This window comes from Vespa crabro, chromosome 14, assembly GCF_910589235.1.
Source record: "Vespa crabro chromosome 14, iyVesCrab1.2, whole genome shotgun sequence".
Taxonomy (NCBI): domain Eukaryota; kingdom Metazoa; phylum Arthropoda; class Insecta; order Hymenoptera; family Vespidae; genus Vespa; species Vespa crabro.
In genome coordinates this window covers 1,198,218-1,225,052 of record NC_060968.1, presented here as the reverse complement: position 1 = coordinate 1,225,052, position 26,835 = coordinate 1,198,218, and the positions used below count along the sequence as shown (strand labels likewise).

At 27.0% G+C, this 26,835-nt stretch overlaps 1 protein-coding gene across 1 annotated transcript; it reads left to right on the top strand.

The window, feature by feature from the left end:
* Window positions 1-1,283: 1,283 nt before the first annotated feature.
* LOC124428953 (fatty acid synthase-like) lies at window positions 1,284-26,835 on the top strand. Its single transcript, XM_046973559.1, has 10 exons — window positions 1,284-1,624; window positions 16,672-16,881; window positions 16,976-17,329; window positions 18,070-21,233; window positions 21,317-21,770; window positions 22,035-22,398; window positions 22,476-23,962; window positions 24,071-24,999; window positions 25,090-25,326; window positions 25,409-26,835. Exons 2-10 carry the CDS (start codon window positions 16,773-16,775, stop codon window positions 25,508-25,510), a joined length of 7,200 nt encoding a protein of 2,399 aa, XP_046829515.1. The 5' UTR covers window positions 1,284-1,624; window positions 16,672-16,772; the 3' UTR covers window positions 25,511-26,835.

The following is a 26,835-nucleotide window of genomic DNA, read 5'->3' as shown; positions in this document are numbered from 1 at the left end:
CATAATCAAAATATAAATGAGATAAAATGCTCTTAAATTTTTTGTTATTTGATGAAAGATCGATCGTACATGTAAAATCGATTAATAAAAATATTTACATAATGAAGCTCAAATTTCTTTTTTTGTTTAAATAAATAGATAGCAATTTTAATATTTGAATCAAATTCGAAGTACTCTAACCTCAAATAAGCTCATTCCTTTATAGAAAATTATTAAATAAGATTAGTTGATATTTATACATGCTTTTTTCTTTATATCTAATGAAATAATGATAGATTGGATTGATAGATCAATTATATAAAATCGATTAACATAAATATTGATATGAGATATTGTAAACGTTTTTCCGTAATTCGTTTCATCGTTAATAAAAAATAATTCCGTTAGACGGCAGCACAATGTTCCTGGCACATTGAAAATAACGTCATTGACTTACAACTCTCTTTTTTCGAACTTATTATACAATGATAATTCGTTGCTACATATTCACGAAAGAAGAATAATAATAAAGAATATAATGTTTCTTATTTAATATAACAATGATCATCACTTTCGAACTAAAAAAAGTCTTCCTTACCGAAATTAATCATAATTGACAATAACAATAGCTTGATAACTTCGTATAAAATACAGAATTTATTCGATCAATCTTATTAGAAAATAGGTAAGAGACTGAAAAGTAAATTATACGACGATCGAATGATCTATTGAAAGTATTATCGTTGATATTTAAACGTTCTGTAAATACGTACTTTTGAATGATAAAAAATAACATTTTCTTTTTCTTTTCTATTTTTTTTTCTTTTTTAGAACATACATATCGATTGAGTAATATCAAAGATTATATTTATTTCAAAACAAAGAATATTAAATTATATCTATTTCAATATAAAGAATATAATAATACATAAGCTCTCCTTTTGGACGTAATATATAAGAATTTGGTTAAAAATATTGATATTCATATCAAATCAACGATTGATTGATTGATTAATTAATTAATTATTTAATTAATTAAATATCTCAAATTTGTAGAAAAGAAAAATTGTATAGAATAGAAATTGATGATGTTAGAAAAAAGAAAGCAATAAAGCACAACGTAAGGATTCGAAGTAACAACAGTTGGTCCTGCCGACTTGGCGAGAAGAATGACGTCGATGCGGCATAGTGGCATCGAAATACGTAATACGCATGCGCGAGTAAAAGATATGCTCCGATTGGTCGGCGCCACATGGTCTGATGTCAGACCACGGGCCTAATTCAATAATAACAAGATGCTCCCGAGCCGGACGCCAGTCAGTCTTCTGCGACAAGCCGGTGGTAAAGTTTGTAGTTTAGCGCCATTAAAGAGGAAGTGTTCTGCGTCGAGTTTTGTGTATCGTCCTCGCCGTCGCCGTCGCCGTCGCTATTGCTGTCGCTGTCGCCGTCGCCGTCGTCTTCGAGGCCATCTCGTGTGTGCTATTAAACTAGAATCTCAATAGAAAAATAAACATATAAAAGACTGGCTGTTGTTCTTTGAACGACAAGAAAAAAAAAAATTAGCGAAAAAGAGTATATATACAAATATATACAGAGAGAGAAAGAGAGAAACAACGGAGAGGATATTACGTTTCATTCGTATCGGGTGAGTCTTTCTAGCATTCGATTCCAATTCTTTTCTTTAATTATAACATTACATATCTCATAAAATAATATCGTTTAGGTAAGTATATTTCTAAAAATTATCGATTTTCAATAGAGAGTTTCTGCATGGATTAGAAGACGCTTAAAGATATAACAGTACAAATTCGCGCTTTATGAAGAGACGCCTAACTAAAGAAAGGAAGAACGATCGATCGTCTCTGTATTTTCCAGCATATGAATATATATATAAAAGCGTTTATATTATATATATATATATAGATATACATATATATATATGTATATCTATTGTCATTATTATGTAGATAAGAGATAGATTTGCATTTCTCTGTCTATCCAAATAATGTGAACCGGTTTCATCTAATACACGTTAAAATTTTTTAATCCTGACCTTTCAATAAGGTATGTATATAAATACAAAATTTGCTAAATTCATATTCGCCATTGTCCTCTATTGCGTTTTTATAAATATGGACCTATGACTCTAACCTATTGTGCGTATATATATATATATATATATATATATATATATATATATATATATATATATATATATAGTATGTATATAATTCGATGTCATTGTTTTCCTTTTATATTATATATTAAACTATATATGACATTGTACATATATATAGAAGTTATTCAAGAAATATTATTATAGTGATATCAAAGAAAGAAATAAAAACGCACTACTTTTCGTTTTCGCGGAGGGATACGACAAAGTGTCGAGTTTCTCGATCGATACTTGAGTATACTAACTTTATTTTTCTAGCATGTACATACATATACATACATATATATATATATATGTATGTATACCTATCATACTAAAAAATGATATTGTTCATTATAGATTTTAATATAAAAAGGGCTTTTTATCAGAGAAGAGTAACGAAATGCGAGAGAGAGAGAGAGAGAGAGAGAGAGAGAGAGAGAGAGAGAGAGAGAGAGAGAGAGATGGATAGTTAGAGACAATTTATCTATCAAGCAAATTTGTCGATGTGAAAATATCGACAAATATATATGTACATAACTATAATAACCTATAAAACCGATAAATTAGCTATAAACTGATTTACAGAGAAAATATATATGTATATATATATATCTAGAGAAAGAAAGAGAGGACAATAGAGTAAAACGGTATACGAGCAAAGTATCAATATAGTAATAAGATGAAACACGCGTCGAGAGCGTAAATTACAAACTATAGTAATGGTCAATGATACCTTTGTTCTTCCCGGTTATAATTACAGGCTTTTTCAGAAATTTCTATTCGCCATATTCATACAAAGTATGTATGTATATACAATGTATAGACGATGGCGTGTGTGTTATTAGTTTCGTACTCGATAAACTTGAAATTTGTTTCATTTTATTATTTAAAAATGTTCTCTTTCTTTCTCTTTCCTTTTTTCTTTTCTTCTTTCTCTTTCTCTCTCTCTCTCTCTCTCTCTCTCTATATATATATATATATATATATATATATATAAGAGAAAGGGATAATATTATAGGTCTGACTCAAATAATACACGCTATTAACCGTATTATAAACTAGTGATATTTTCAAGTATTATGGTTCATTGGCAGTGATAATCTCAGTGTCATGTCGGACGCGCAATTTTCTCTTTCAGAAATTAGAAGCCATTTTTATTTTTATTTTTATTTTTTATTTGGTTTTCTTTTTTATTTGTTTTTATTTATTTATTTATTTATTCTATTTCTATTTTTTCTATCTTAATTTGCATAGTAATTATTAATTTAGAGATTATACTTAGTTTAACGACGATTTTTATAGTCTTCATTATAACATTTGTCATTTTCAACAAATGTTCGAATGATTGAAAAGATCGATTTTTTTTTGTATTGTTTTAAGCGAAACGATATATCTATTAAAGAAAAAAAATATATAGTTTATGAGGCCAAGAATGTTCGTTAATTGATATGATTTATTATGGTATTATATACAGAACATTTTCTTTATATATATATATATATATAAAGAAAATTGATTATTAGTCGTATTGATATAAATTAGATTTATATTCGGGATATTAATATATCGATTATTTTGCATGACAGTATAATATTCGATTAGAAAATATGAACAATTAGAGAATATGTATTTATCGATCGAAGAATAAGAACTGAATTTGAGTTGATGGAAATGATCAAATTGTGTTATTTGAGATATTAGAAGATATATTTTGTTTAATACCCTGTTTTTAACATTTTAATATTATATAATACTAGTATTTTTCAAGAATAAATGTATATACTTACTTTTTTTCGTTATTATAGAAAAATAAATATTAAAAGTTCTAATGTCAAAATATCAATACTGATAAGATATAGACCATTATTCCAGACCATTTACATAAGTACTAGCTCATTTTGTATAATATATGAGAGAAAAAGATTACGTTACACATATATTAGGTGGACCGGAAAGTAATGTCGCTTTCTTAAATTAAATTCAAACGAATAAATTTTTAACAAGTTTTTATTTTTAATCATAATCAAATATCGACATGCGCAGAAACGAAATTACTTTCCGGTCCCCTTATATATATATATATATATATATATATATATATATATTACAAATATATATATTCTGTAAATATATATATTACAAAACAATAAAAAAATGCGATTTTTAACATGACCTTTTTCGAAACATTAAATTATTTTAAAAGAATAATAAAATAAAACGTCGTTGATATTTCTTTGGAGTGAAATTCGAACTTTTTGCATTTAATATACCAATATACCAATAATTGTGGGTAAGCCTTTTTTCTTTATTCCTTTTTTTTTTTTTTTATATTTCGAAATTACTCGTTTATACAATATCATTTCGCGTATCATTTTCGTATCAAAATAAATACTTTTCATAATTTTTTTCGTTTACAATTTAAATAAATATTAGAATATTATTTCTTTTTAGAAATAATATTTCTTTAGAATATTTTTTTTTTTTTTTTCCATCGAAAAATTATCAAATCTTTTTAATACAATGTCAATAATTATTACAAAATGTTCATTTTTGAATGCTGCCATAATAGAGAAAAAAACAAATTCTTTTTCTCTTTTCCCACATGAAAAATCTTATTTATTTGATACACTTTTATCGATCGATAAAAGTATCTACATATTTCTTAATTGGAATTAAACTGAAATATTAAATGATATTGTCTTAAATAATAATGATAATAATAATATTGAATGAGTAATAATTCAGGGAATCATTTTTTTCCTTGATTACGCGCACGATGAGATTAGGTCATTTGAAATATGATAAGAGATAAGAGACAATAGAAGAAGTAAAACAATACGATATAAAAGCTATTCGTAGTATACGAAATTATTCGTCTTATACTTTTTCGATTAGTTGATAATATATTCTATATATATGATATTATAATATCAGAATCCGTTTTTACGAATGGATAGGAGACAGAAAAAAGAACACGATGAATAAAAGTTCATACAAAAAAGTGTCTCACGATTGACCTTATCTCAAAGTTATATTTATTTCTGTGTTTCTGTTACTCTTCATAGAAGATGATAGAAAAAGATACTTTTGGTTTGTATATAAATTTGGAATCAAAGTCATATCAGAAAAATTTCTCAATCTTTCAAAAATTCTAGATATAATAAACTGTATCTCGTAAACGTTCACCTAATCTTTGAAATGTTTTCTTATCTGGTAGATGTCTATTAGAAAAACGATTCACGTATAGACGTCTATATATTAGATGACTGAATTACATTCATCAAGGACTTACATTAATTGTATGTTGCCATGAGTCCTACATGTATGATACATCCTATATATACACATATACAATATATATATATATATATATATATATATATATATGCTAGTATATTTTTTCTATGTGAAGCATGACGTCATAGAAAAAATAAAAATGAATTGTAATTATAGTGAAGTCATAAACATACAGAAAAATTTTGAATTTTATGTTATTAATATTTATTAATTTAGTCATGCGCATTGGAATTTTATTTGTTGAATAAAAAATTTGATTTTTTATTTTTATTTTTTTCTTTATAAAATAAGAATATCATTACAAATTAAGTAATTTATACCTTTGGATGGACATAATTTCATTGGACAATAAGAGTTTTCGATAAATTACAAATATATACATACATTAAGATTTTCATATCAATATTAGATTTTTTTGTATAATATGTATATATTATATAGATCATAATATAAATTAACTAGATATTTTAGTTTAGTCCAATAAGTTTTACCGTTCTTCTTTTCTTTCTTAAATGTAGCGTTTAAAATAAAAAAAGAAAAAAGAAATTTGTGTGTGTGTGTATATATATATGTGTGTATGTGTGTAACATATAGTGTCATCGACCACAATTATGTATGAATATCGATAAAATTGCACACATAGCACTTTTTGAACAATACTATTTTCTTTTTCCTAGATTTTTGATGACGTTTTGATGTAATTGAGTTACAATTTCTCCAATGTCAGCGATCGAATTTTATTTTGAAGCTTTTTAATGTCTTTATTTGTTGGTCATTAACATGTTAAATGAAATATTATATATAATAGATAAATTAAGGTGTATAATCATGTTTAATGAATTTATTTCATTGGGGGTCTTCATACCATTGTAGTAACGATGATTACGTTGAAAAATTTATAAATATTGACATTTATTCTAAATCATATGTTTTTACTAATCATGGCATTGGTGATCAGCAATGACACCCATGGCATTCAACATATTAACTTGATTTTGAACATAGGATAAAAAAAACAATAATCAAGCTATAACAAATCATACGATCATGGCAATTAATTAACGATATTATTTTACAAAAGAATTTTTCTTCTCAACTTTGATCATATTATATAAAAAGAGCAGCGGGAAAAAAAGAAATAGAATAAACAAAAAAAGTATATTTTATCTATGAAATTAAAAATTAAAATTTATTCAAATGATTCATTATTTTTGCCGTATGATTTTCTTTTACGTATAGTAAAAATCAGATATATATATATATATATATATATATATATATATATATATATATATATATATGTATAAACGTATTTAAATGAGTTTCCAAATAAATATTTTATATTATATAAGATATTACTATTATATTATATAAGAAAGTTCTCCTCTTAAACTGTATTATAACCGTATTGTGCAAAAAAATAATTATAATCTAAATATATAATCAACCTTGCTATGTTACAACACAAATTTTTTTTTACATTTTTTTAAATATTTTTTTTTAACTCATATTGCAAATCTTTTTATATATCATTGAAGTAAAAAATTTTATTAATGAAACTACAAATGTATATTTATACGTAGATATTCACGATTGCAAAAAATTAATTAACATAATTTTACATTAGGTTTAAAAAATATTAATTAATGCAAGGAACATTGAAAAAACTTCTTTTCAACAAGAAAAGAAAATCTTTTATTTGAAAGTCAATGAGATAAGTAGTTAAAATTCATTCAAATGATTTACGTATGTTTTCATATGATTGCCTTAACACTTGTCTGTATAGTTAACACCAGCAATAGGCATATACATATATTTTATATATAGTACATATACCATCATATTCTAACAAGTTTTTAAATAAATATATAGTAAATATACCATCATATTCTAACAAGTTTTTAAATGAGTCAATAATAATGATTCCATGTATTGAATGTTTTCAATGTTACGTCTATGTCGTAAGATTGTGATCTTTGATTTCAACTTTAATAATTTATTTAAAGATTTTCGTCTTTTTTGTAATCTTATGCAAGAACATATATAATCAATGATATTCTAAAGTTTTCGATAAATTTCGAAAGAAATAAAAATTATTTCTTTTTGTTTTTTTCACATTATTGATGGGCATATATAAAAAAAAAAGATTGTATTTCAATATTGACAATAATAATATATAATATTAGGGTATATATGTATATTAAAATATATATAATATTATTAATTATATTTAATTAATTTTACTTTCCACTATATTAATTAATTTAATTATATATTATTATTATATTATATTATATTATATTATATTAATTAATAAATATTTATATAAAATATTAAAATTTATACATACTTGCGACGCGCACGTGTGTTTATGTATATATATATATATATATATATTCATTTTTTTAATGATTAATACTTTTACAAAATTAATAGAAAATATCTATTTCAATTGTTTTTTTGTAACCTTGAATTTTCTTTTTTGGCTCTATTATATATATACACGTGTATGTATTTATATTTATATATATATATAAAATCCCTATGAATTAATTTTTATTTCTTTTACAACTTTTTTTCTTAAAAAAAAAGTAGCAAAAATAAAAAGAATTGTTCATGTTTGCACGTATGTATATCTATCATTTGGAAGATGGAAGAAAAAGTCATTTGGCAAAGTAATATGTTATAAATAATCTGTAAATGAGAAAGGAAAGAAGGAAAAAAAAGAGTGGAAAAAGAAAAGTGAAGCGTTGGTGATTTTGAAAGTAATATTCGTTCATATATCATTAATATAATTAAATATTAAAACGTGCATTATCTTTATTTGACTTTCAGGTATCATATCTCTTATAAATTAACAATATTGAATACTTTTATCCATTTAATTATTTCTTTGAATTCAAAAACCAAACTGAAAATATTCACAGGAGCAAAATTAATGATATTCGAAAGTGAAAAAAGATATTATAATTGGAAAATAATTAAGAAATAAGGCACGCATCTAAAACAAGATTTCTCGTTATGGTTGTTCATTAAAGTATGTATATTATATAAAACCGAGAATCTTGTTGTCGATTTCCAATATGTTATGATTGCATATGTGGTTGACTTTAGTAATGGTTTTAGATTGGACTAGTATCTTCTTCGTCATAAAGTTAGGTGTAATTTTTTTTGTCCGATTGTTGCAAAATTAAAAAAGAATTTGATAAATGATTTCTCTCTCTTTCTCTCTCTCTCTTTTTTTTTTTTTTTTTTTTTTTTAAGTAAAAAATGAAAGCAATAAAGAATAGATTAAGTGAGATGTTTAAAATGAGAAGTGAAATAAACTTTTAAGAGGATAATTTGATCAAATAAAAGAGATTATGAAATATTAAGAGAAAAGAAGACAAACAATAGATAATGACATAAATATCTGAAAAAAAGGGAAGATGATTACCTTATTAAACATAATATTTCTTTTTTTTTTTTTTTTACATAATATTAGCATATTTGTTCGGCAGGTAATATGTAAAAGTCGATAAACTTATTAGATTATTAGAAGGAAATGAGAAGTGCTACCATCTAATGAGGAAGAGAAGAATTTTATTTAATATTAATCTTTTGTAATTTAATTTGCTTCATAGAAAAGAAAATTATATAAGTGAAATTTATGTTATTATGTATATAGGTATGCATATATATTGTACTAGTGTATAGTATAGTATAGTTATACTAGTATACTTATAATATATAATTATATTATTGTAACTTATAAGTTTCTATTTATAATATACAGTCTAGTTTCTATAATATTAATTTCTAGTAGATTTATTGGGTTGGCAACTAAGTGATTGCGGAAAGTGTAAAGTCCATCTATCGTCAAAATTCGCAATCATTTAGTTGCCAACCCAATATAACGTATAGTATACTATATAGAATAACTTATAAATATACTTAGCAAATAATCATTTGAATATGGACAGATAATTAATGTTAAAATGAAATAAAATATATATATGAATATATGACTTAAAAGTTACAAAGCGTTAAAAATAAAACAAAAGTTTTATAAGGTTTACTTAATGAATATGAGAACTATACAATTTTGTTTAAAGTTATAAGACTAAGGATTAATCGAATTGATAGATAACAAGTACTAAAACTAAATGTTTCAAAATAATCAATTTCTTTCTTTTATTCAAAATCTCAAACAACAAGTTAGATTTTGAATCTAGTTATCTTGTTTCTGACATAGGAGTCAGTGAGACTCAAGTTAAAGATTAGATCTGTTCTGAAAGTTCTACTATTTCCAGGTTTTCATTTTGATTAAAGATCTAAATTTTTCAAATATTTCTTTATGCTACTTTTCATTTTTCAAGGCTTTTAAGACAGAAATGTCTTCAATTTCCTCCATCGTAATTGCACATGCTTGATTTCCTTTACAACAATGGCCCATTGTATAATTTGTGAATTTGGCAGGCATTTTCAGAATACAACAATTACACAGATTTAAAGTTTTATGCTGAATTTGGTTTGATTTGATAGTTGAATGAAGTTATCAGAATCGTAATGATCTAAATTGTTAGATCATCATTTGAATCTTCAGAGACAGAGCTTTTTGATTCAGAACTTTAGGCACTTCTTTTGAATTTTTATTTCGATTTCCTATCAGAAAAACTTTAGTTCCAGTGATTCTTTTTTCGACACTAATTTTTTCATAAAAATTATATTTAACATTAACAATATCATTTTAAATACTCTTATTAGGTTCTTATTTGCACCATTAATATTATCCCAAATAATAAAAGAATGCTGAAATTTTGATGGTAACATTTCTAACATTCTGTTCATAATTCATTTTTCTTTAATCTCTTTATCGTCAACAGCTAAATACTCAATATATTGTTGAATTGTCATGCAATTTTCAATAACTGACTTGCTAATGTCATACTTAAATTTAAAGAACTGTCTTCGTTAGTCTGATCATAATTATGAGATCAAACAACAACAAAGCAATTCTGGCCCCATAACTCATTATAAGGTTTACTTAATAGGTATCAGAACTATACAAATAATCACTTCTATTTACAATGGATATATATTTTTTTATTTAAAAAAATTAATTATTTTAAAGAGTCTGTAATATAAGTACTATGTTTTAATTAAATTAATAGTACGTATATTATGGGCTAAATATGTAATCTAAATGTAGCATGTGATGAATTAATTGATATCGTTTCTAAATGAGACTAACGTATCTAGTTTTATTTTGTAATTGAGTATGAACTACATTGGGGAAAGAAAAAAGTAATAATAATATAGTCTAGAACTAGATTTTAAGATTGATTTCTATAAAACAGTTGTTCAATGCATAACCAGTTTAATGATATAAAATAATTATATTTCAAGAAGAGGTACAGTTAAATAAAAAAAAGTATTTAATAAAAAAAATCTTTTATATATATATGTATATAATATTATAGAATAATATTACACAATGTGTGCGTATTATACGTGCGCGCACATATGTAAACGTAGATATTTATTGAATATAAAGATATGAAGGTCAATAAAAGAAAAGATCGTATGACGGAATTAGAAATAGAAGTTACAATTAAGAATACAATAAAATAGAGAAAAAATGAAGAAGTGAAGAAGTGAAGAAGCAGAATGAGAATAAAAAGTATAGTTAAATATAAAGTTAAGAGATATAAATGGAATAGGAATTAGAAAGAGGGGATAATGAAATAAAAAGAAAGAAAATTAAACGATAAAAGCGAGGAATTTAGGAAAATGATAGGATAATTAATAGAACAAAAAAAAAATTAGTAAAGATATGACAATGGAAATAAAAAACAAATGGAGTAGAAAATTTGTCATATAAAAGAATGAAAAGTGTGAGTTAATTTATGACCTATTAGAACTATCTATTTCAACTCGTTTGCGCTTTATAAGCGAAAAATGATTCTTTTCTATATCAATGATAAATAACATTTACTATGTTAACATTATATCAAGGTAAGGGATAGCAATCTTAATCGGTATTGTCGTAAAGTAATATTTACATAAATTTTTAATATTCTTGTCATTATCATTATTGTTAAAATTCATATCAAACTTTATTCAAATCAATTTTTTGTGATGTATAATGAATACAAATGAATACGTGTACAAGGTTATTTTCTCTTTCGTTCACAGTTTTCGTCTTTATTCGAAATTATATTTATATATAAAAAAAAAAAAGATCTTATTTTAAAGATAATACTTTAAATCAAGAATTAATTTTATCGAATTTTTGAAAAAGTTTTATTTTCTTTGGGGGAAAAAAATGTATCAAAAATGGTTTTTTTTTTTTTTTTTGTTGAGAATAGTTCACGTCATCACTTAAAAAAATCTTTATCTTTAAAATGAAATTTTGTTAATCAAAATCAATCGAGAATTACGTCTGCATTTCAGTGTTGGTACGTAAAAACATTTGTCATAAAAATTAAATTTCGTATTTTGGTATTCTTAAAATATGTAATAAAAGAGAAGAAGTTCTTTACATATTCTTACTGTTGATTTTCATATATACCCTTGAAGGGTATGTTTGTAAAGTAAACTGATCGCCTGCTTGTTTACTTATGAAAATTGATACTCAAATTTTGTTAATCGATTTAAAGCGAAATAAAAGATCATAATGTTCACACAAAAAATATATCACACGATAAATTAAATTAATCCATTTTAATGTTGAACAGATGATTTTATGATCAAAATAAGTGAAAATATGTTCAACCTATGCTAATGTCATTTTCAGTTTCTGAGATGTTGTTAGATTTTAGAAAATTTTGTAGTTTACCTTTATATATTGGAAACAGAAATTTTATAAGCAATGTTTAGTGCAATGACAAGTGTTTAGATTCGTAATTCGAGTAAAACCAAGGATATGATATTTTTATACTATATTGCATATTATAAGACTTTCAATACTATAATTAGATAAAAAGACTATAAATAATAATAAGGAATAATATAAATAATAATAAATTAGATAAAAAGACTACAAAGACTACAAATGGTTTAATATACTTAACTCGTTAAATCTATAGACGTATATTTTTGCTTGTATATTAATAAAAGTTCTATATATATAAAAAAATGAAAATCGTAATTCGGAATAGAGGTTAGACTATTTCATCAGGGTTTTTCTTTTCTTTTTATTTCTTGTTCTTCTTTTTCTTTTTTTTTTTTTTTAATCCATGAAAAGGAATATAATCAACTATATATTTTTTTGCAATTACATTTAAATTCTAATTAAAATTCAAGTTACAAAAAACTAATCGCTTATTAGTTTGAAATTCACACACTGTCATTTTTATACTTACTATTATATATCGTATGGTTCTATATACATATATATATATATATATATATATATATATATATATATATTATATTTTTTATTCCTTATGTATTCATATCCGTTCGAAAAAGTTGATCGTAATATCATAATGTTCGTAAAAGCGTAATGTATGCATGGAATATATAGTATGTATGTATTGTAAAAACTAAAAGGGAAAATTAACATAATAAATAATCTTGACAATAATCATGATGAAAACAATTTTTTATTAATTAATGAATTGCACATGACATTTTAACAGAATTTCCAGTGAAAAATGCATGTATCGTGATTAATATTTTTTCATAGAGAAATATTCATACACTTGACTTATGACTCTTGCTCGCCGAGATTTACAGTTTTTTTTCAATATCATCTTTCATAACATTATAATCAGTAAAAAAGAATATCTCTTTTATGTGTGGAATATTACATGAATCTTTAATAACTGTTTGAAAGCAATAAGAAAAAAAAATGTAAAAAAATTGAGAATCGAATGTTATGAAACGTAATCCACGATTATGAGCAAGACGATTTCAAGAACTCTTGAGAGTCATACATCTAAAAAAAAGTTATTTAGTTATTTTAAAAATACATTAACTGATCATTATCCTTTCTTTTGATCAAGGAATCGAATTTTTTCATATTTATTTCTAAAATTAATAAAGATAAAGATAAGACAAAAAAAACAGGACAATATCTTTCGATCCTTATAGAATGAATTAATAATTATTTATTTTTTTCTTTTTGTTTATCGAATTTTCGTTTATATTCATTTTTGTAAGTCGTACAATAATGTGTGTGTATGTATGTATACCAAATTATTATCATAAATGGAATTTTTTTTAATTTAATGTCAAGTGAAAAATAAGAAAACATGTGTGTGTGTGTGTATAATTACACACTATTATCTATATATTATGCATTATTGAGGAAAAATTTTCGAGGACGTTTTCTAATCACGTGATTTATGGAAATATGTTACCAACATGTAGGCGTAAATTAGAGTTCATATGGTCAAACAGTTCACGACATATTCGTAATGTACGTGACACTTATACGTTACGATTAACGGGTACTATTTTATGACGAAAGTCCTTCAAAAATGTACAATAATTTGTTGCTTAAAATTGCGAAATTCTTTAAAAGTAAAAATTCTTTAAAAGTAAAAATTCTTTAAAAGTAAAAATTCTTTAAAAGTAAAAATTCTTTAAAAGTAAAAATTCTTTAAAATTCATTCGTTATCATCTTAGTAATTATATAGATAACAATATTACCATACGTATATATGTCATAAGTTGTATCGAATAATGATATGAACGTTTACCATTAAGAACGCAATACCAAACAAACATAAAGATATGATTATTTTATTCATAATACGTTTTTTCCCTTTTTTTTCTTTTTTTTCTCTTTTTTTTCTCTTTTTTTTCTCTTTTTTTTTTCTCTTTTTTTTTCTCTCTCGATATAATCTCTATCGTAATGCTGTTATTATTATTACTATTACTTATTAATGCTGCTCCTCCTCCTCCTCCTCCTCCTCCTCCTCCTCCTCCTCCTCCTCCTCCTCCTCCTCCTCCTCCTCCTCCTCCTCCCCTCCTCTTCCTCCTCCTCCTCCTCCTCCTCCTCCTCCTCCTCCCCTCCTCTTCCTCCTACTGCTACTACTACCATTACACTACTGTTACTACTACTACTATTACTACTACTATAATAATAATAATAATATAATCTAATTGATTAAAGGATATTTTTTCTTCCGAGGTGTAAGATAACATTGATCATGTTATACATAATTTATGAGTTTTAAGTTAAATATTTGCTGACAGTAATCAATAAGAATGTGCAGTGCTTTGAATTTTTTTGAAGTTTAAGCATAGAATTTTTTCAATCAAAATATATGCAAAAAGGGAAAGAATGAAAAAAGTTAGTATTAATTATAAATGATGCCTTATTCGATGTCAAAAATTAACTCTTATCTATAATAATGTAAGATGAAAAATACACGCATACACACGCATATATAAGAGAAAATTTTATAAATAAGACATTAAAAATGTTGACAAATTTGTTTTTTACGTTTTATTTAATGAAAATCTAATTTAAAAACAAAAGTCGATATTCTCTTAGATAACGTAGATAGGATTCGTAAATACTTATTAAGCTGAAAAAAATTCAAACTTAAAAAAAATCGTTTATTCACTTAATGTGGATGTTTAATTTTTCTTATTTTTATTTTTAACATTATATAGAAGATAATATCGATTAAAATTATTTACCTTGTTGATTTAATGTAACAGAAATTTTTTATTATCTATAAAAGTTTATATTCGAAGAAAAAAGAAGAAGAAATAAAAGAAAATAGAAGAAAAAAAAAGAAAGTTTTTTTTTAATAACATATTTTTTGTTTTAATCTTGTATTGTTTAAGATAAAATTATTGAAGTTTTATATAGAATATAATATACAGAAATGTAATAATACTTTTTAAATTTCTATATTATTAATTATTGACTTGTTTACCGTCATAAAATTTACTGTTCCTCTAAACGTCATTGGAATTTCTTTTTGTGTGAAAAATATACACAAAGCAATTTGGTAATAATTTTTGTTTTTTTACATTTTTATCAATTACATAAAACATTAAATAGATATGTTAACAATTGTTGATAACGTTGAAAATATTGTTGATAGGAAAAATTATTTATATAATTATGGAAATATGAAATATTTTTTTCCTTATGTATATACGTATATTCGTACCTATAAAGTGGAATAAAAATTCTTAGATAATTTAAAATATCAGTTATTTTTTTAGAAACTTTTTAACTTAGTAGTTTGGCTTACAGTTTTATCAAGTAATGTTTATGATTTCATAATTTGAAAAAAAAAGATAAAAAAATATATATATATATATGATAATTCTATGCTGATAAGACAAGTTTCTTATAATTTTGATGGCCGTGAACTTGATTGAATCAGTTAACACGAGCAGCAATGATAATTTAATATTTACTAATTTTAAATTAAACTCTATTTGTCATGTCATGAATTATACATTTATCAATCATTCAATTATTAATTAAAAAATGTTTAAATATTTGGTAGCAAAAAAATTGATTCGTATTTGCTTTTAAAACATTTTTCTTTTTTTATTATAGTTATCATTATTCTGATACATTAAATATATAAATTTTGTATAAATTATAAATGTATAAATTATTATGATCATCTATTTATTATAGCTTTTCCTTATAACAATAATGTAATAATAATGGTTCATTAACGTTACGATAAAATAAAAGTTAAAAGAAAAATTTTTATTTATTCTTTTTTAATATATTTTTATAAAACGATGATAATAATATCATATGCACATTTACACGCAAGATCGATACGATAAAATGCGCACATGTAAATAGTGTAGATAATACACATTCATACTTGAAAGAATAGATATTTCAGCCTTTTTCAACAAAATTAGCTCATTTACGAAAAAATTATCATAGTTTTATATTAATTTATACGTAACAACCAAAAATCATTTTAACGAAAAAGATATTAGACAATGGTGGTTCTTAGCTCATCTCTGTTCAATGAATATATATATTGCTTTTATTAAAAGATAATTATGTTTAAATATACATAATAAAATATAAATAAAAATAAATTACTACTATTATAAATACGCACATGCTCAAATACACACATATAGATAATTGGTAGATTTTGGAAGTTAAGATACAGAGAGCAAGATATTTTTTTTTTTATTTTATAAAAGCAATAAACTACTACTACTTTTACTGCTACTACTATTACTACTTTAAATAAAATTAAATTTATCTAATCATCTAATCATGATTTTTTTTTAATTTTCAGCCTATTGTCCACTAGGCTACCACGTTCAATAAATTATCCAGACACTTCAAGAATCCTAGAAGTGTGTATAATTAAACAAAGAAACAAAATAAACTGCAAAGATGCCTGCTCGATTCGAAGGTGTTAACAGTCCTATCGTACGGGAGCCAGTCGTTTCAAATGGAGTTACCCGTAATGTGAATGAGGATATTGTCATAAGTGGTTTCTCAGGTAAATCCAAATTATTTGTATGAGTATATTTTTAATTTTTGTTATACTGATGTCTTTCTTATTGTATTTATAACTAATTTAAATAATTTTTTAGGTCGTCTACCAGAGTCATCTAATATAGAAGAATTTAAAACACAATTATTCGATGGAATTGATTTAATCACAGACGATGAACGTCGTTGGACCTCTGGTATATATGGTTTACCAACTAGAAGTGGGAAAATTAAAGATCTTACATCCTTTGATGCCACTTTCTTTGGCGTACATGCTAAACAAGCTCACGTAATGGATCCACAACTTCGAATGCTTTTGGAAATAACCTATGAAGCTATTATCGATGCTGGCATCAATCCTGTTTCATTAAAAGGCACAAGAACTGGTGTATTTATTGGTGTTTCTTCTTCGGAATCTGATGAATATTGGACAAAAAATCCAGAAACTGTCAATGGTGTGTATACACATCTAATTCATGTTGTTGAAGCATGAATAGTGTCTATAAAAATATTCTATTTATTGATATTTCTATCCTATATACATTTCATTCCTATATACAATTAGTAATAAAATTATTAAACATATTAGAAATATACAGAATGACTTAATTAAAACGAATTATCCTACTATCTGATATTTGTTTTGAAGATGGACAAAAAATATTAGCTAAAACTTTATAGTTCATTCAAATTCAAACTATTTTTACTATAAATGTTTTCTTTCTATCTTCTATAGAAGATATTCGGATTAATTGCTTGCCTTGAGTCACTTTGTATGCAATTATTTCTATTTTAAGTATATCCGAAAGTATGAGAATTAAAAAACAAATCTCTTCAATTAAACTTGAACGATACAAAAATAACTGTCTTTTTTTTTTTTAATGTTAAAAGGTGATTATAAAATTATGAAGATCATTTTCATATTTTTATATGTGATAGCAATTTTCGAGACAAGGCCTAAGTTCAAGATTATTCAAAATCATGCGTTGTGAAGAAAAAAATATATATATATCTTTTTTTCACAACATATGATAACGCACGCGTGTGTGTGTATATAGATTGTAACTCATATCTCTAAAGCAATTATTCTTTAATAAGAAATATTATCACTGTGTCATGCTTACAATCTATTAGAAATCATTAGATTACTTTGGGTAATATTATATAATAATATATCATATATATATTTAAACAGGATATGGTTTGACTGGATGTTGCCGGGCAATGTTCCCCAATAGAATTTCTTACACTTTCGATTTCCAAGGACCCAGTTACGCAGTAGACACAGCTTGTTCATCTTCATTATATGCAATGCATCAGGCGATATCTTCAATAAAATCTGGAGAATGTGATTCAGCTATAGTCGGTGGTTGTAATCTACTTTTGAAGCCAACAAGTTCACTACAGTTCCATAGATTAAACATGTTATCTTTGGATGGTATGTGCAAAGCTTTCGATGCTGATGGAAATGGTTATGTAAGAGCAGAAGCAGCTGTGGCAATATTGTTGCAAAAATCGAAGGATGCTCGTAGAGTCTATGCCACTATTGTTAATTCTAAAACAAATGTGGATGGTAAGAAGATTCAAGGAATTACTTTTCCTAACGGGGATATGCAGAATAAATTGATGCGTGAGGTGTACTTAGAAAGTGGTGTTAATCCAGCTGATGTAGTTTACGTTGAAGCTCACGGAACTGGCACGAAAGTAGGAGATCCACAAGAAATCAATTCGATTGTAGATATATTTTGTAAGAACAGGAAAGGACCTTTGCTTGTTGGATCGGTTAAATCAAATATGGGTCACTCTGAACCAGCCAGTGGATTATGTTCAATTGTAAAAGTTCTTATTGCAATGGAAAGTGGTATTATTCCACCCAATTTACATTTTAATAATCCTAATCCTGACATACCTGCGTTGTTGGATGGAAGGATACAGGTCGTTGACAAACCAACACCATGGAAAGGTGGTTTAGCAGCAGTGAATTCATTTGGTTTTGGTGGAGCAAATGCACACATTATTTTACGTAGTAATCCAAAGCCAAAATTATCACCAGTATTGGAAACTAAATTACCGAAACTTGTAAATGTATCCGGCCGTACCGAAGAGGCTGTTAACTTTCTGTTAGATACAATCAAAGAACACGAACAGGATGATGAATTTATTTCAATAATACATGATATACATGCTAATAATATATCTGGACATTCTGTAAGTGGATTTCAAGTATTAGGAAACTCTAATATTCGTGAAGTAGACCAACATAATAGCTCATCTGAACGACCTATATGGTTTCTATTTTCTGGTATGGGTTCCCAATGGGCAGGTATGGGAAAAGAACTATTATGCATCGAATCTTTCCAACGTAGTTTGCAACGTTGCGCTGAAGTATTGAAACCAGAAGGAATTGATCTGTTAGATCTCATTCTACATGGAACAAATGAAACATTTAAGAATGTATTGAATTCTTTTGTATCAATCGCTGCTATTCAGGTTGCTTTTGTTGATTTATTAACGTTATTGGATATACATCCAGATGGTATCATTGGACATTCTGTTGGAGAGTTAGGCTGTGCATATGCCGATGGTACTTTTACACCTGAACAAACAGTCTTAGCAGCATATTGGAGAGGCAAATGTATAGTAGAATCTAATTTACCACTTGGAGCTATGGCTGCAGTTGGTCTTGGTCGGGAGGAATTATTAAAACTTTGCCCACCTGATATATCACCGGTTTGTCACAATGCTGCCGATTCCATAACAATCTCAGGCCCAGCAGATTCTCTTCTTAAATTCGTAAATGAATTGAAGAGCCAAGATATCTTCGCTAAACTTGTGGACAGTTCTGGTATTGCTTTCCATAGCAAATACTTAGCATCAGTTGGACCAAAATTACGTACAGTACTTGAGAAAATTATTCCAAATCCAAAACAACGTTCTGCCAGATGGATCTCGACTTCTATACCAGAGAATGCTTGGGGTGGTCCACTCGCGCAGCTTAGCTCAGCTGCATATCATGTGAACAATCTTTTATCGCCTGTATTATTCCAAGAAGGATTAGTTTATGTACCAGAAAATGCAATTGTTATAGAAATTGCACCTCATTGCTTGCTCCAAGCAATTTTACGCAGATCTTTACCTCCAACTGTAACAAGCATCGCCCTTCATAAAAGAAATCATAACGATAATTTAGGCTTCTTTTTAAGCAACATAGGAAAATTATATGCCGCAGGCGCTGAACCCAAAATTTCCAAATTGTATCCACCTATAAACTACCCTGTTGGCCGTGGCACACCAATGTTAAATTCCCTTGTTAAATGGGATCACTCGACGTCATGGAGTGTAGCTAATTTTTCAAAGAATGTAAGTCGTTCTGGAGAAAGTATCGTCGAAATTGACTTATCCAAAGAAACAGATGCTTATCTTAGTGGGCATACGATTGATGGAAGAATTTTGTTCCCTGCAACTGGTTATTTAACGATCGTATGGAAAACATTCGCAAAACTGAACAATACTGATTATCAACAAATGCCAGTGATTTTTGAAAATGTACGCTTCCAACGTGGTACGATCATTCAGAAACAAGGCACAGTGAGGTTCCTGATAAACATTTTTGATGGTAGCGGTGAATTTGAGATTTGTGAAGGAGAATCAGTTGTAGTTACTGGTAAAATTCGTTTGCCAGATGACTTTAAAAAAGAACAACTGAACCTACCAATACCTGACACTCAAGATAAACCTGCCTTTATGGAATTAAATACAAAAGACGTTTACAAGGATCTCAGGCTACGTGGTTACGATTACAGTGGCATTTTCCAAGGTATTAAGTTATCAGACAATCGAGGAATCAAAGGACAACTTTCTTGGAATAACGATTGGATTTCATTTATGGATACGATGCTTCAATTTTCTATAATTGGCAAGGATGTAAAAGATTTATATATTCCAACACGTATACAATATGTCTCTATTGATCCTACCGTTCATCTGAAATTGGTGAACGAACTACCACAAGAAGGAGGAAGTCTTCCAGTTTATAACTATAGAAATATTTCTTGCATTAAGTCAGGTGGTATTGAAATTAGAGGTTTGAAAGCAACATTAACATCAAGGAGACATCAAACTCAAGCAGCACTCAAACATGAACGATACACTTTCGTACCGTATGAAAATTATCAAATTCTTTCTGAAGATCCTGATAAAGTTAAGTTACATGTTTTAACTGTTTTATTGGGTATTGTAAACGAAAATGTACTAAGTATGAAATTGAAAATAGCTGAAGTAGTTGGAGAAAGACCAGCGGAAGCGTTACTGTCATCATTGGTGTTACAAATTTTGTACGATGAACCTGGAATAATTAATGTGAGTATAATAATGATAGTCTTATTAAAATCTTGTATAAAAATAAACAAAATTGTATAAATCAATCTTTTTTCCTATTATAGGTTGACTTACAACTGATAACCACTTCGCCAGATAATTATGCTACATCTTTGGATCAATCTAATGTAAAGATTGTAGCTAAAGATATAAACAATTCACCTGCTGGACAGGATTTACATCTTGTATTAGCAGCCGATGTACTTAGTAATAAATCTCTGACCGTCCTAGGAAACTTATCTAACTCATTGAAAAATGGAGGTTTCATTATTTTGGAAGAGACTGGAAATTTGGATGTAAAACTATTGAAAGGTACTGGATTAATGGTCGTTAGTACACAAGTTAATACTGGAAAGACTTATGTGCTTTTGAAGAAACTCGAAGAGAAAGGTCAACCAATAATTATACAAATTACCGAAAAAAACTTCTCATGGCTCGAAGGAGTTAAAGCTGCATTGAATAAATCTGAAACAGAAGGCCAAGAGGTTCTTTTAGTTAGTCAAGGGGAAGAGTTACTTGGTAAATTTATTTTTTATTTAATTCTATATGAGATTATACAGGATGATTGACAAAACTTGTTTTTCATAAGAACTGATCATTTTATTAAAAAAAATTGAATTTTTTCAATTTCTTCATTTATAAAAATGAATTACGTATTATTTTATTTATGATATCCTGTATCTTTTATGATATCCTGTATCTTTTATGATATCCTGTATCTTTTATGATTATTGTTAATGAATCAGGATTGATAAATAATGATACAAATGTTTCATTTTATAGGTTTAATCGGTTTCATGAATTGTCTTCGTTTTGAAAGTGGTGGAAACAACACTCGTTACGTTTTCATTCAAGACAAAAATGCACCGAAATTTTCTTTAACTTCACGATCTTACGCTGAACAATTGAATAAGCAGTTAGTGGCCAATGTATTGAAAGGAGGTCATTGGGGAAGTTATCGTCATTTACCTTTGGAGCAACAGAAAGATGCATCGTCTCTACAAGTTGAACATGCGTATATTAATAGTTTAATTACAGGTGATTTGACAAGTTTAAGATGGATCGAAAGCTCTTTGAGTTATTATCAACCTGAAAAATATCCAAACACTGAAATGTGTAGCGTTTATTATGCTCCATTAAACTTTAGGTGAGTTCCCGATTGAGATTTTTCATTTATTTATTCATTCTGTTTAATAACTTAATATACCTTTGCATATTTAATAGAGATATTATGTTGGCTACTGGAAAGTTACAAACAGATGCATTACCAGGTAATATCGCTTCTCAAGACTGTATCTTAGGTCTTGAATTTTCTGGTAGAGATACTAAAGGACGAAGAGTCATGGGAATGGTAGCGTCCCGAGGATTAGCAACAACTGTTTTAGCTGATCCTGGGTTTATGTGGGAAGTACCCGATAAGTGGACTTTAGAAGAAGCAGCAACTATTCCTGTTGTCTATGCAACTAGTTATTATGCACTTTTTGTACGTGGTAGATTACAACCAGGTGAAACTGTTTTGATTCATGCTGGTAGTGGAGGAGTTGGTCAAGCAAGTATTGCGATAGCTTTACATGCTGGATGTAAAGTATTCACTACAGTAGGATCTCAAGAGAAAAGAAACTTTTTAAAGAAGATGTTCCCACAATTGACCAACAGAAATATTGGTAACTCAAGAGATACTAGTTTTGAGCAGCTGATTCTAACTGAAACTAATGGACGTGGAGTTGATGTTATTCTGAACTCATTGGCAGAAGAAAAATTACAGGCTAGTGTGAGATGTCTTGCAAGGGATGGTCGATTCCTTGAAATTGGCAAATTTGATTTAGCAAATAATAGTCTTCTAGGAATGTCTATTTTCTTAAAAAATACTTCGTTCCATGGTATACTTTTGGATGCATTATTTGAAACTGATAATTCAGAGAAAAGAGAGATAGTAAGATTGGTTAACGAAGGAATTAAAAATGGAGCTGTGAAGCCACTCCAATCAACTGTCTTTTTGGAACAACAAATTGAACAAGCATTTAGATTCATGGCTACTGGTAAACACATCGGCAAGGTAATGTTAAAGATTCGTGAGGAAGAAACACAAAAGGTTGTACAACCATTATCAAAGACTGTAGCAGCTATTCCACGAACATATATGAATCCAGACAAATCATATATACTTGTTGGAGGTCTTGGTGGATTTGGATTAGAACTTACAAGTTGGATGATAAATCGAGGCGCCAAGCATGTCGTTCTGACGTCAAGATCAGGTATACGTACTGGATATCAAGCATTATGCGTTCGACGTTGGCATGAATGCGGTGCAAATATTGTCATTTCTACAACTGACGTTACTACGTCAGCTGGTGCAGAGAAATTAATAAAAGAAAGTAACAAGATAGCTCCTGTTGGTGGTATATTTAATTTGGCTGCTGTCTTGAACGACGCTCTCATTGAAAATCTTAACGAAAACAATTTCAAAACTGTTACATTACCTAAAATCGATGGCACCAAGAATTTAGATCTAGCCTCGAGGAAACATTGTCCTTCTTTGGATTACTTCGTTGTCTTTTCATCGATATCCTGTGGAAGAGGTAATTTAGGACAAACTAATTATGGTCTTGCTAATTCAGCAATGGAGAGAATAGTAGAACAGAGGCAATCTAATGGTTTACCTGGTTTGGCTATTCAATGGGGTGCCATTGGTGATGTTGGTTTAATTTTAGGTATGATCATATCTCTTATGAAAGTCTAAATATACTTTTAACATATACAATAATGCTTATACAAATATTAACATGATATTATTTTTTTCTTTTTTTTTTTGTTTACAGAAAATATGGGAGATAATGATACAGAAATTGGTGGTACAGTTCCACAACGTATAAGTAATTGTCTCTCAACATTGGACGTATTTCTTCAACAATTACATCCTGTTCTATCGTCAGTAGTTTTAGCAGATAAACATAAATCAACAGATAAAACAAATCAAGTGACTCTCATTCAAGCTGTTGGAAATATTCTAGGAATCAAAGATCTAAAATCACTTAATCCAAATAACACTTTGTCTGATCTAGGAATGGATTCGTTGATGGGTACAGAAATAAAACAAACTCTTGAGAAAAATTACGATTTAGTTCTGTCAGCTCAAGAGATTCGTGGTCTGACGTTGAGCAAATTGTTGGAATTGTCATCTGATAATGCAGATACGAATGATGCTGCTCCAACTGTAAATAATATCTCAGAAAATATAACAGACGAATTACTCTTCCAATATTATGAAACAGAAATTGTACCTAAGATCTCTCTTGTAGAATTAGAGACAAAGAATTCAAAGGGTACACCATTGTTCCTGATTCATGCTATAGAAGGAATTATATCTCCTCTGAAAACTTTAGCTGCTCAATTAGAACGACCTGTTTGGGGATTTCAATGTACCCAAGATGCTCCACTTAATTCCATATCGGAATTAGCTGAATTCTATATAAATATCATGACACAGGTACAGAAAAAAGGTCCCTTCCATATAGCAGGTTATTCTTTTGGTGCCTGTATAGCTTTTGAAATGGGCTTACAATTAGAAAAAGCTGGGGAAAATGTTGTGTTAACTCTTCTTGATGGTTCACCAGTTTTTATCACTTTACATACTCAAAAAATTGGGAAACAAGCTATTCAGATGAATGAAGATGAATTATCTGATGGTCGTCGAAAAGCTTTAGCATTTTTCTTGAAACAATTTAGAAAGGATATTAATTATCTTCAGGTAATATAATAAACTTAAAATTTTTAATATTAATATATATTATAATGATACCATTTATATTTTTATTTATATCAAATATAACATTTACAGGCATATAGTATCTTAAAAGACACACAAACAGAAAAACAGATGCTAGATAAAATGTTAGATGTAATTGGTAGTACACCGTTTAAACCAGAGGAATTAAAAATCGCTGGAATATTATTTTATAAAAAATTAAGAGCTGCTAATCTTTATCAACCTAATGACAAATTTAAGGGTGAAATTACATTACTCAAAGCCAAAGACAATTTTGTAGCATTGAATTACGATTATGACCTTTCAGAGGTAATGATATTTATGTAAAATCTATTCTTATTATATTTTTTACTTTTTAAATATAATTTCAACACACTTTTCTTTTTTACAGATTTGTAGGCAAAAAGTTAAAGTCGAAGAACTACCAGGTAATCATAGAGATATCTTAGCTGGCGATGGCGTCAAGAAAATAGCAAACGTTTTGCGAGTATAAAATTATTTAAAAAAGAAAAAAAAATTCAATACCAAATTTAATACTTTATTTTATTGCAAATCTAAGAAGTCGTTAAAGAAGATTTAAATTTTACAAAGTATCGTGATATACTATTTCGCTAAGAAATAACAATAATGAAAGAAAGAAAGAAAGAGAGAAACAAAGGTATATATGTATCTATAGAATTTAGTAATAATAACGACTCGTATGCAAAGTTTTAAAAGTTCCTTTTGTACAAACATAATCTTCGTTGTAACTGTTTATATCTCTTATTAAAATATGAACTTTCGCTTTGGTGATTTGGATCACGGTAATCTTTTAAAGAAATGTGTGTTACATAAATTATAAAAAAAACGTGCCAAGCACAAAGCTTTAGTTTATATACATAAGCTATAATTAATATAACTTAAATTAATTGTGTATAGAGAAAGAAAAGAGAAAAAGAGGGCTACTTTAAATAAGTAGTTAATAAGCACGAAAATAATTCTAGAAAGATGAAGAAAGGTGGAGGTGCTTAGTGCATTTTTCAGAAAGGTCTCAAGTACTATAAAATCTTTTCAGTGGTTATTGGTGGACAAGGTAACCATTGTTAAGTTTTTATAGATATTATCATTATATTTATTCTGTTATTATATAATTATAATTATAATAATAATAATAATAATAATTTGTTGCGTCGTTTCTCTCTATTTGTTTTCAATATCAGTATGAAAGGCACGTATACAGAACACAGGTGTCTTAATTAAGTTGTTACAAAAAGTGTATAACCAGGTATTTACACGTGAAGTTTTAAGTGAAAAAAAAATTTATATATATATATATATATATATATATATATATATATATATATAATACAAAAAAAGATAAGAATATAAAAATAAACAAATGCTTGTTGAAGAGCGTTACAATAAATGGTATTTGTAAAATATGTACTAAAAAATATATTTTTTTTTAATGTCTTCATTTACGTCAATATTTTTATTGTACTATATTTTCTTTTTTTAAGAAATAAGATATTTTTCTTTTTATTGTTTATATTTTTTTTTTTTTTTTTTTTTTTTTTTTTTTGTAAGAAAATTACATCCATTATATGAAGATGTAAAATCGAAGATGGTGCATAGTACATAATATACTTAATCATTCCTTTTCAAAGTAGGAATTAGATCTGTTTTGTTTGATAATTAAGTATAATATTTTGTTAAAATTAATCTGTGGATATGTTGATATTTATGGTAACCTCAGTCAGACTTATACGATGTTGAGCATAATGTCTGTCGTTGTTTATATATTCATGTGTATTAATCTAATAAATTCTTAAATGCGTC